The sequence below is a fragment of the Gopherus flavomarginatus genome, chromosome 10 (genome assembly GCF_025201925.1).
Source record: "Gopherus flavomarginatus isolate rGopFla2 chromosome 10, rGopFla2.mat.asm, whole genome shotgun sequence".
Taxonomy (NCBI): domain Eukaryota; kingdom Metazoa; phylum Chordata; order Testudines; family Testudinidae; genus Gopherus; species Gopherus flavomarginatus.
Window position 1 is genome coordinate 21,781,682 of NC_066626.1, and position 12,399 is coordinate 21,794,080.

At 38.7% G+C, this 12,399-nt stretch overlaps 1 protein-coding gene across 4 annotated transcripts in view; it reads right to left on the reverse strand.

The window, feature by feature from the left end:
- Nucleotides 1-76: 76 nt before the first annotated feature.
- The window catches only part of CARF (calcium responsive transcription factor), a 50,807-nt gene continuing 38,484 nt past the window's right edge, over nucleotides 77-12,399 (reverse strand). For 2 of the 4 annotated variants that reach the window (XM_050969587.1, XM_050969588.1), the window contains exons 13-15: nucleotides 8,317-8,447; nucleotides 6,885-6,941; nucleotides 77-3,731 (exon numbers count right to left, since the gene is read on the reverse strand). In XM_050969587.1, the coding sequence (XP_050825544.1) occupies nucleotides 3,288-3,731; nucleotides 6,885-6,941; nucleotides 8,317-8,447 (632 nt within the window). In that variant the 3' untranslated portion in view covers nucleotides 77-3,287. Of the gene's footprint in view, nucleotides 3,732-6,574; nucleotides 6,942-8,316; nucleotides 8,448-12,399 lie in introns of those variants that run through there. The other 2 variants (XM_050969589.1, XM_050969590.1) reach the window with 2 other exon arrangements.

Genomic DNA, 12,399 nt, shown 5'->3' on the forward strand with positions numbered 1-12,399 from the left:
AGCAGCATTAACACAAACAGCACCTCAACCTGTAGGAAAAAATACAGCCAAGACAATCATCACACAATACAGGCTGTTTCTTTAAAAAAAAAAGTTTACATTTCAACAAAGAACACTATACATTAAGTTACAATATATATAGATTTGTCTCTCTTTAAACTTTTTACAAACTGAAAGATTCTTCAGACCACGCGATCAAGCTTGTGTCTTGACAGCACAAAAAGGAAAAGACGACATTTCAACCTTGCTGGTTTCCAGCCTTGAATAAGAACCATGGACCCATGTCTTTTAGGTGATTTTTCTGCATTTTAACCAAGAATTTTTGCATGCACACAGCCCTTCTTATGAAGCGGACCAATCACTCCTCGTGAGCAACTGACATAAGAAGAAAAGATTGGTGAAGAAATAGTTCATTTAAAACCCTGTGGAAGCTCAGAATTAGGAGGCTTGCAAAACAAGTGTTTTGAGCACACCTGAGTTAACTTTAGAAATGTTTCTAATGCCTATTGTGAGCTCATATCTAACTGTTTTACATGTAAACTCAAATTAAATGACTATGCAACATACTCAGAACAGCACCTGGCTCGATTAATCTTTCATTCACACTAGTTTAACACTGATGTAACTACAATGAAATCCATGTAGTTTATACATGTGCATGAGAGGAGAATCGGGCCTTTTATCTGTAACCTTCAATTGGAACCTAGCGAACCAAAATACCAATTTGAGTACAAGTGGGCCTATGTGGCCAGATCACTTCAGCCTGTGCGAAACATAACACAAGTAACATAAACATAACTTTGTAAAAGGAAAGACTATGCGCTCTGCAAAGACAACAGTGACATAACCAGAGTATACATTTAGAGGGAAAAGAATTAGAATTTAAAGAATTTGAAGTTAATTTTGAAACTACAATTTGAGTATCATCCACAGAAATATTTTAAATACAGTTATTTTACAATGTTCTATAAATAAAAAACAGGAGATATGGGATGGCAAAACCCAGAGATTAAAATTTTTACATTTATATGTAATTTCTTTCACTTCATAACGGACCCCTTTAAATTTATCTCTATCTGCACTCTCTTGACAAAAAACTTCTTCTGGTTTGATTCTTTTCAGGGCACTGTGCAATTCAAGGTAGATTGAGAAAAGTCACTCCTTTTCTCTGCTATTCAAAATGGCCTAAAGGACCATTTCCTTTAACAGCCTGTATTCACCAAGAGTAAAGTCTATATCCTTTGAATTTTCTCCTGTTTAGTGTAGAATCAGATCATGTGTTATATTAGGAGGAATAGTAACTGGCAAAAGAATAGTCATTCCTCAGCATTGTCACTGGGGAAATAAGCAACAATTGATGGGTATTTAATCAATGCAAAATTTTTGCCTTAGATTTTTACGTTAATCAGGAATCTAGAATTCTTTTAAACCTGTCACTGGTAATTTTTTAATAGTAATTTGCTGTTCTGAATCAAGATTTCGATGTCACTATCACAGAATACAGAGGAGGATAATTTATCCTGGAATGTACCAACTAAAATTGTAAGAGTAGCAGGAAAAGGTAAATGATATTCAACAGTAGCTGAGTGGGAGGAAGAATCAACTTCTAACATACTGTTGACCGAATTTTAAAGAAAAAGATAATCTGTATGCTATGCACTCCAGAGCTATAAATGAAGCAGGACAAAACATCCATTCTAGATGAGATGCCACAATTTTAACGGAAATACAAAATGCACAGCAAAATATCACTGAATTTACCTACACAGAAATGTATAAGCCAGATCACAAAAGAAATTAGTTTAAATGCAATCTATGAGACTCCACACAAATGGAGATTCTATAACTGCACACATGAAGTAATGTTGGCTCTTACTTAAAAAGAGCGGTCCCTGTTGGAACGTTCCATTTAAACCACAAAAATTAGATTTTAACAATGTTAACAGTATTAGCAATACTCTCTGGAGTAAAAAGATTTTTAGAGGTAAAACCTTAACTGATGCAGCATGTAAAGATATTTGGAGATCCTAAGCACAATAGGAGATTTCAAGGATCTTTAGCTTTAAATGCACAAAAGTAAGGAATTCAAGATTATTTCAGATTTCGAATATTTAAAGACGTTTGTGCATACTTTGAACGCACATTAATATCAATCTGAACCGTTTTTATCCTTTATATGCACAACTAATATTTGTAATCCTTTTTCCTTTGCAAATCTATAAGTAAAACCATAGCCAAACTGATCTTGCAAGTTATATAAACGAGCGAATTGTTATGGCTGAGTTATCAATCCCTAGAAATAGTGGTTAATAATGGATATGCTTGTAGAGCTGAACCTATAATGGTTCTGAATGTTGCTATAAACAACATCTGAAGCAAACCAACTGTTATTTAATTTGGTAGTTATGTTGCATCAGTTTTATTTCCTTTATTGCTTAAAACTGATTGAAAAATATTTGTAAGTATGAGTCATTCACTACGAATTCTGCCTGGCACATAAAATATAACTCAGTTCTTGCTGCTTGTTACAGACTTGACTTTGACGATGCAGGAAAAAAATATTCCTCTAGTATTAATTCAATTAGCTCCTGAAACACAACTGACAAGAAACAACACAGACCCTTGTTCAGTCCTAACAGCTGTCTTAGGCAAAACTTGAGACCCATTGATTTTCTGACCACCACAAAGACAGCTCTTCTGTATATTGTTTGTTTTTCTACTGCTTATCTCAGCACAGCAGATGGCTTACAGATTTGGAATATTGCTTTTAATCATGGTATCACTAATACCGACGCCATGACCATCAGCATATTAAATCATAGGCCTATCTGAATGTAAACGATAAGTAAGCTAAAATACTACTACCAATCTTTCCACAGGAGATGCAACTACTTCATTTACTCATTATGACCAGCTGGCTACTGCCCTTTCAGAATAAAGGCTGCAGGCTGAGAAAGTAAACCCCATGATAAAGCCAGAATGTTAAATGCATCAAAACATAATCCTCTTCTACTCTGCAATCCATCTACTCCTGTTCATCACTCAGTTTTATTTTCACCTGGCAATTTTACCTTTCCATCACTAACATTCCTATCAGATGCAGTCCACATTTTTCGTGCATCCATTGCCCTTGGCACTTTTAAAGTTCTGCATCTTGATTTCCAAAGACTTTATTTTTCTCTCAAAATGACTGCCATTGTTGATGCATTTAAGGGCAGATTCCGTTGTCTTCGGAGTAGCAGAATAGGTGAGGGTTTCAAAGAGATTAGTGAGAGTAGCATTCTGATTCATATTACAAAACCTAGGGATTTAATTTTGGAAGACCTATTGAAATACTGTGCAAAATAGACCATCTGGATAGTATCTGAATTACTCAAAACTTGGAAGGGAAGAAGGAGGAGGTGTTCCACATGGGAACTGAATGACCTGGAATTGGCAGTGAACCGTATCAGCTGTAAATCAAAGCAGCTGTCTGTCAGAACTAGTGTATGGTGCCTATACTGACTGTCACAATGCCATTTTGAAGAATGGCATTGTTTGGAGAATATCCGCCTTCTTTTCCAAGACATTTTAGAGTCCTCTGAGTTGCAAATCCTTAATGCCTTCATGGATTTAAATAGTGGCAGAGTTCTGGCAGTCTCTGATTCTATCTGCCTCCACAGACAATGCTTGTTCTCTGGGTTCTTGTTTAACTTGGCCCACACAAATGGTACCCTCTGGATTTTCTTCAACTTTAAAAGCAAAACACAAAACAAAACATTAAGGTCAAAACTCCATCAATAACACTTAGCTCTTAAGAACTGTATACAATTAGAAGCAAAAAATGACTGTAGCTTCAGAAAACATGATGATTTAGGCTAGCACATGAGGCATTGGAGAGATCAGCATTTCAGTAGTTTAACAAAGTCATACACTTGCTGTGTTAAAAGATGAAGCAAGCAGAATTGAATTTGCTGAAATAATAAACTTCTGAACAAAAATCTGAAATATTTTTAGGTACAAAAAGAACAAATGGACTAGAATCTATAAAGTTACTTTCTCTAAGGAGTTCTTTTTTTTAACAATATGAGGAATCCATTCTTCAGGAATGAATCTTAGGTGTCTCTTATAAATATACTGAGCCAAATTCAGCCGCCATGTAAGTAAGTACTATCCTACTGAAGATGTAGGAGCTGTATGCAAGTACACCAAGACTGAATTTGGTCCGTCCACTTAAATACACAAACTTGTCATCTTAAACAAGTACTTTTGGGGAAGAAGGTGTCATTGAACAATTGTGGGTACGAAAGAGAAAGATTACAATAGAAAGGTTGTTTTAAATAATAGCTTAGAACTTCATCCCCAGTACATAGAAATGACTACACTGGACAGAAATGACCATGCTGGACAGGTTACATATTTTCATCAGCAAAGCTACTCTAGTATTTAACTACCAGTCAGATAAGAGACAGAAGCTGGATTGTAAGGATTGATTTTAACTGACTCATCCTGAATGTGTATCTGGGACTAGTATCTCAGAATCCACAAAGTCCAGCACAAAAAAGTTGATTTGTTCCTGTAAATGATCTCAATTTGGGCCTGCCCAATAGCACTGGACTAATTGGAGAAAATTCTGGATCTCTCTCTAGATTGTCTCCTAGCTTCTCACTCTCCAGGATTCTCCAACAGGATTATTTGGCCCCTTAAGAAGGTGAAGTATCTGGTGTTGTTTAGAAACATCTCCTCCCGACAATTAATGAGTGGCACCGTTCTGTGCTGAAGGGAGTCCCACACACTTTCCAGGCCAAGAAGGATGGTGACTATGAAGTGATTGGGGTGTACAGCACAAATAAAATGGAGATACCCTCAAGGGATGTGGAGAGGCCTCCAGGAAGATATAAAAGAGCTACATTTTGTTGTTAAATTGTCTCATTTCTATAATTTTACTCCCTTTTGTTCTTTTTCTGTTTTGTATAAAATATTTATTTAAAAATGTACATAACTTTGCACCAATACTTTGCTTTTATGTATTTTAGAGAGACAGCACCATCTACTTTGAAAGGCCACACAGAATGACTGAAGAGATATTTTTGATGACCTCTCTGGAATCTTATACCAACAATAAAAACAGAATTTTTTGAGGACAACAGTCAAGGTCAATTATAAGAATTTGGAATAGCTTCAAAAACAACATTCCAGTGCAACAGACTGAAAGTCCAGGGCAATTTTAGATACATTTAAACATTGACATTTTGGTTGACTTAAATTAGAAACAGATGATACAATTAGTAAATGCTCCCTTGCATAATTTTGATGTTAATTTCAGTATATTCAATGCTTTTCCTACATTTTGAATTTTCAAAGTATTGCAGGATTTAGTACTGAAAAAACATAAGTGCACTTAAAAAGTTGTCAGTGAGGAAGCTGGATGGAGCTTGGCAGATGGTTAGGAGAGAGTTGTGGCTTTGGGCACTTGCAAAGATATGGGAAGCAATTTGGGATTGTAGGATAAGCACATTATTAGTTGGATATTTCTGCTAAACTGCTCAGAAGTCACATTTCATAATTCGCAGAGACTGAGAAAAATGGGCCTATTCGCAGTTATTTCTGGCTGTCTGTAGAGTCAGGAAGACAAGATTGCTTCAGTCTACATGTGGTCCACATTTGGAGGGTTTATTTCACAACCATTAGGGCTCAAAAATTTAGGGTTGTTTAAATGAAAGCTTAGATTTTGGAGCACAATTTATTAGCAGATGATGTATTCTGTACCAAATTCTATGGCACAGATTCACAGAATATAAGGTCATGATGGTAATGGCTTTCAGGGGCTCTCTATTCTATGAAAGGAGAACATTTTTGTTTGGCTTTACTATGATTTTCTTAATACATTTTTCTGATAAATGTTTAAAACTCCAAGAAATTACATAATTTAAAAAGTTGCAACTGATCACCCCTGCACTCCATTAGGAGAAACCAGAAGAAAAATGAGACCTCCCAGAAGACAGTTTGAGTCAGACTTAGAAACTAGCGGGGGGGGGGGGGGGGGGAAGGAGGAAGAAGAGTCACACAACATTTTCAAGTTGCTTATGTTTTGCAGAGTTTAAATGCATTTCAAACAAACAAACAAACAAACAAACCAGCTCTCCTAACAAAATGTTCTTGTTGAAACTGTTAGTCTACCAAAACATATAGGGCTATTGTTAAACAAAAATATTTTATTTACCACAAAAACCTGTTTTTAGTAAACTAACATTTTTAATTTAGTAAAAAGCAGTTTTCAGTAAATGAAAAAAAAAAGATGAAGTTTGAGTAAAAAGTCATGAAAAATTCCACAAACTGAAGTTTTTAGAAGTTCAACAGTTTTTGACACAAACAAGTTTTTTTAAAAAGGCCATTTTCAGCAAAAAAAAAAAAAAAAAAAAACTTTCAAAAATTTCCATTAGCTGTTTTAGAAACTAAGTGGGATCTGTTCATTCAGTTATTCAAAAGAGTATCCTGGTGATGACAGATTCCCCACGGCACCCCAGAACGCAAATGACTAAGAAAATTAATTCTCAATTTGTGCATTTAAATACGTAGGCAGATTTAAACTTACTAAGAGCTGGATGGTTGTCTACAATCCGTATTGGAATGGTCTGGACATCTCCCAAAAGAAACTGATGGATCCCTCCCTCCAGGCTTCCTGTATCCTCTACACCTCCAACAGTTACCAGTTGGCCCATAGTGACCAGATTTTGATCTGATATAGGCAGATTTCCAATAGCGGAGGCAGCATTGTTGCTCTGGGTTAGACTGGCACCTGTGTGAAGGTTGTGTCCCTGACTGAGTACTAGAGAGTGGTTGGTTATCACACTCCCTATGGAATCCAGAAGACTTGCAGGTTTGGGAGAAGAATGGTTATTTACTGCTATCAGGGCTGTTGCTCCATCCACGGAGGTGAATGTTGGCTGCAGCTGTAATCCCTGTGAAACAGAAGACAGTAAAGTCAATATTACAGTGTTTCTACATCAATCAATACCATAGTATGAAGAGTTTGTGACCCTCAGGGCTCTGAATTGGGGCCCCTGGGGCGACGTGACAAACAGAAATTTGCATTTGATTATGAATGAAGGCTGGGTTCCCCAATAGTGCTTTTTCCCAGGAGGAGAGTGGGTGTGAACAGCAAAGGAGTCTGTCTCTGAGTAGCTGCTCCTTTAAGAGGAGAGAGCAGGCAGTGAAAGAGCAGAGGACTGGTGCCATGTGGTCTTCAAAGGAGGAGGATGGGGGGAAAGCAAGCAAAACAGCAGCTACTGCAGGAGAAGGTGGGGTATCCAGGACAGAGAGCAGAGGGAAGATGGGCAGTGATAGCAAGGGACCCACAAATACAGATGGGGGTCAAGAGCAGTTGATTTTAAGGGTGTCATGCTCCTACGGTAATTCCATGTAGGAGCATCATGGGCCCTCAGTAACTGACTTCAATTGATTTTGGGGGAGGAGAGAATTGGTTCTGGTCAGATAAGAGGAAATAAACCAGAAAAGAGGAATTATTGAGGTGTGGGTGGGGAGGATGTGACTGAGGAACATGGTTTGGGGAAGGAGGGAAAGATCTGCAGTTCCAAGTTTTTGTGGGGAAAACAATGATTTGAGTTCCTGGGGGCTGGTTGGAGTAGGACAAGACTGAGGTTCTTAGAGAAGGAAACCTACGGTTTCTGGGTCTGAGTTGGGAGCTGCTTTTTGGTTACCAATACAATTTTACAAGTGAGAGAGAAGGGAAATAAATGGAAGCCTTACACTGCCATTCCCTCACAATGGTGGCCTCTCCCCATTATAAAATAACATTTTTGGCCTTCATGAAAACGGCTGGACACCACTAGTGTAAGAGGAGTGGCTGTGGGGTTGGCTCACTGACTGCATCTATCCTAACTCGTCTATATGACAATCTCTGGATTTAACAGTGCTCACAGGATAGCAGTAGGATCACTTAGACGCCAAGTAAAAGCCAAAATATGTAAAAATACATGAAAGTTGCTGCGGAGGGGGCTGACAGCTACTTCAGTTCTGGCTTCCCTTAGCAAAAATTTGGGGGGCATGGATCAATGTTCACGCTGCAATCCCTGTCAGTACCGAGGCCGGGGAAGCTAACGATCCAACTAGTGGATCACATTTGGTGATGAATCTTGGTCACATGCCACCTGAGGCATGCCTCGTATATGCTAAGAGAAAAAGTTAATGTAGCAAGCGTATGGGATAGTTAGCGGAGAGGAAGCTTACAGTCCTCAACCTCTCCATCAGGATTCCCAGAACAGCATGGGTTGAAATTCTGGCCATCTTGGTGAAGGTGTTAAAGAACTTGACTACCTGAAGCTGTGCAAATATCTTGGGCTGGAGTGACGAGAGCGAGGACAACAGCTGAGCTGTCTCTGGAGGCAACTTCTCCCCAGTCTGACTGGATTCCACTTTGGTGATGATTGATTCTCCTGGTGAACTCCCTGCAGCACCACAGAGACCAAATGAACAGAGATTATGACAAAGATTTTGTTAGTTTATAGAGCTCTTAATACCTACCTGAACCTCATGAACAAAAGCTCAAATACATTATATCACAACATTGAAACATATAAAACATTTACTTTTGCATAATAAATAGTCTGTATTTTGTGTAGAAAAACTTAGATGCCAAAGGAAGGGGAATAGGTTAGACGTGAGAAAAAGTAAATACAGGGGTGTATAAAGTTAGAGAGTTTACATTTTAAAAAGACAGGGAAATTATTAAGGGAAATAAAGCAATTGCTCCCTATCATTCCTGTTACAAATTCATGGGAATCTATAAGCGAAAGAATTTCCATCGAAGCAGCAAGCAAATTGTTTGAACACACATACATCCTAGATAAAGCATAGGGAATAGGAAGAAAGACAAAATTAACTATGAATGACATGGTTCTTCAATAAAGCCTTATGCTAGAAATCCTTTAGGTTTCTTTCCACTGTTCATGGCAGTGGGGTAACTTCAATATAGGTAACTGTTTTTCAAAGCCCTTTTATATAGAAGCCCTTCTGATTTCCAGACTATTGTATTGTCCCATGCAAACCACTATTTTATGGAAGTTTCAGTTACTCCTGAAACTTTATAAAATCAAGATTTGCCTAAATGGTTTCCCAAAAAAAACCTCCATTGGCTCATCATATATTCAGTCCCGGTGAGACCCAAAATATTTGCAATTAATGATTCAAGTCTCAGACAGATAATCAGTTGTGCTAACCCAGTGTCCTCCTGATATCTTGCAATTTTACCTTTGAAATTAGCAGATGATTTTTTTTCAGCAAGAAATCACATATTTCCAGCAACATGAGAAGTCCTTCAACATACACTGAGTCCCAAACTCTAGCTGCTTATGAAATAATCACTGATTCTCTTTGAATACAATTATCTTAATATAGTGCAGTTGGTACAGTAATACTGTGGTTCTTGTTAATATTATATAATTAATCCTTGTGCACAAGAGAGAAGGGCTATTGCCTGATGTCCTATACGATACTATTGCAGCACATGTAAGAATGTTCCAGCTTCCTAGTCAGTGTATTAAATACATCACATGGATCTGTTCTGTAGATGTTCATTAATTCCATATGTATATGGAACATATATCACAACAGATATGAAAGAAAACTAAGGGAACTGATACAGACCTATAAAGCTAGATAATTACAGAGATTCCATGCTTATGAGAGGATAGGAGAAAGGCTGAAGGAGACATACATTGAAAGAAATGGATTTCTCCACAGTAAGCAAGCAACCCAGTTTTCCCCAGGTTGTTGCTTGATCATTTGAAGGAACAATTCTATATTGGCACAAATTGCAATAAAAAAAAACAAACTTATACACAAAGGAGACTGCTTGGACAGTCAATGTCTTTTACCCTTGCTACTTGTGCTTGAATAGAAGCTGGTATCCTCAAAGTCCAGCTTTTCTTTTTACACAGTCTTGCAATGAAGTCATCCTGTTTGTGACATCATATTCAGTTTCGGCAGACATGAATGTGATGTCATAACGCAAATGGATATATCTGGGAAGGAGGATGCCAGCTAACTACAGATAACTACAGCACCACAAGAGGAGATGGGAGAACTGGCTGCTCTGCAAAGGAGGAGATTGGCTGCTATCCATCAAGACCAAGAACTGGTATGCTGTACTGGCAACGGCAGGTGACAAGCAGATCCCCATGGCTGAGTAGGAGCAGCCATTCACTCCCCCTAGGCTGGGAGGTGCACTGCCAATGCACCTACGAGGAAACGACATAGGGTGCTGGTAGTCAGGGACTCCCTGCTGAGGGAAACAGAAACATCCATTTGCCAACCTGACATTATGTCCTGATGGTTGCGCTGCCCGCCTGGAGCCTGCACCTGAGCCATTATGGAAAAGACGACAATGCTCATCCGACCCTCTGATCACTATCCTTTGATGGTCATCCATGTGGCCACTAATGATACTGCCAGGTCTGACCCTGAGCAGATCAACTGTGTGACTACAGGGCTCTGGGAGCCCGGGTGATGGAGTCAGAGGCACAGGTTGTGTTCTCATCTAGCCTTCCAGATGAGGGTTAGTGCCCAGGAAGGGACACCTGCATCCTATAGATGAATACATGGCTGCACAGATGGTGTCGATGAGAGGGCTTCGGCTTTTTTGACCATGTGATGCTATTCCAGAAAGGTCTCCTGGGAAGAGATGGGGTCTACCTGACCAAAAAGGGTAAGAGCATTTTCGTGCACTGACTTCACAACCTAGTGAGGAGAGCTTTAAACTAGGTTTAATGACAGCAGGTGACAAAAGCTCAGGTAAGTATTAAAAAAAGTGACCTTAACAGCTGGTTAGGTGTTGAGGGGAGGACGTGGAAAATTACAAAAGGGTCAAAGGAGTAACAAGAAGGAAATCAGGGGGGAATCTGATCAACATTTTAGATGTCTGCACACAAACAAAAGGAGTATGGGGAATAAACAGGAAGAGCTGGAAGTATTAGTACATAAGCTAAATTATTAGTCAATTGGCATCACAGAGACTTGGTGGGATAATGACTGGAATATTGGTATAGAAGGGCGTAGCTTGTTCAGAAAGGACAGCTAGGAGGGAAAAGGGAGGAGGGGTTGCACCGTACATAAAGGATACATACACTTGTGCTAAGGTCCAGAAGGAGGTGCAAGACAGACCAGTTGAGAGTCTTTGGGCAAAAATAAAAGGGTTAAAAAAAAAATAGGAATTATGTCATGGTGGGGGTCTACTATATACTACTAAATCAGGAAGAGGAGGTGGATGAGGCATTTCTAAGACAAATAACAGAAATAGCCAAAACACAGGACCAGGTAGTAATGGCAGACTAACTAGTCTATTAATGGGAAAGTAATACAGCAAAACACAAAATTTCCAATGAATTCCTGGAATGTATCAGGGACTATTTTTTGTTCAAGAAAGTGGAAGAAGAAATTGGAGGACAGCCATTTTAGACTGTCATTTAAGGCAGCTTCAGGGTCCATCCAGGCTTGGGGCTAGGAGCTGAGAGGATGGAGCTAGCTGGGAGCTCCAGCCCCAGGGCAGAAAATGTCACGGAGGTCAACTGAAGTCACGGATTCCGTGACTTCCGTGACATAATCATAGCCTTACTAAAAACTGCTGACATCAGAAAGCTGAGATGCTTAATGCCTATTTTGCTTCAGTCTTCACTAAAAAGGTGACTACCAGATACTTTACACAATTAATATTAGCAAGCAGGGGGAAGGAATGCAAGCCAAAATAGGAAAAGTACAGGTTAAAGACTATTTAGATAAATTATATGTATTCAAGTCATCCGGGCCTGATGAAATTCATCCTTGAGTTCTTAAGGAACTAGCTGAAGCATTCTTGGAGCCATTAGCAATTATCCTGGAGAACTTCTGGAGGACAGGAGAGGTCCCAGAAGACTGAAGGGCAAACATAGTACCTATTTTTGAAAAGGGGAACAAGGAGGACATTGAGAATTATAGACCAGTCAGCCTAACTTCAATATCTGTAAAGATACTGGAGCAAATTATTAAACAATCAATCAATTTGTAAGCACTTGGAGGATAATAGTGTTATAAGGAATAGTCAGCATAGATCTGTCAAAAACAAATCAGGCTAACTAATTTAATTTCCTTCTTTGATAGGATTACTTACTTAGTGGATGCAGGGGAAGCAGTAAACGTGATATACCTTAATTTTGACACAGTTCTGCATGACATTCTCATACACAAACTAGGGAAATGTGGTCTAGATGAAATTACTATAAAGTAGATGCACAAATGGGTAAAGAACCTACTCAAAGAGCCGTTATGGTGTCAAATTAGGAGGGCATATCTAGTGGGGTCCTGCAAGAGATCAGTCCTGGTACCAGTACTATTCAATATTTTCATTAATGACTTAGATAATAGAGT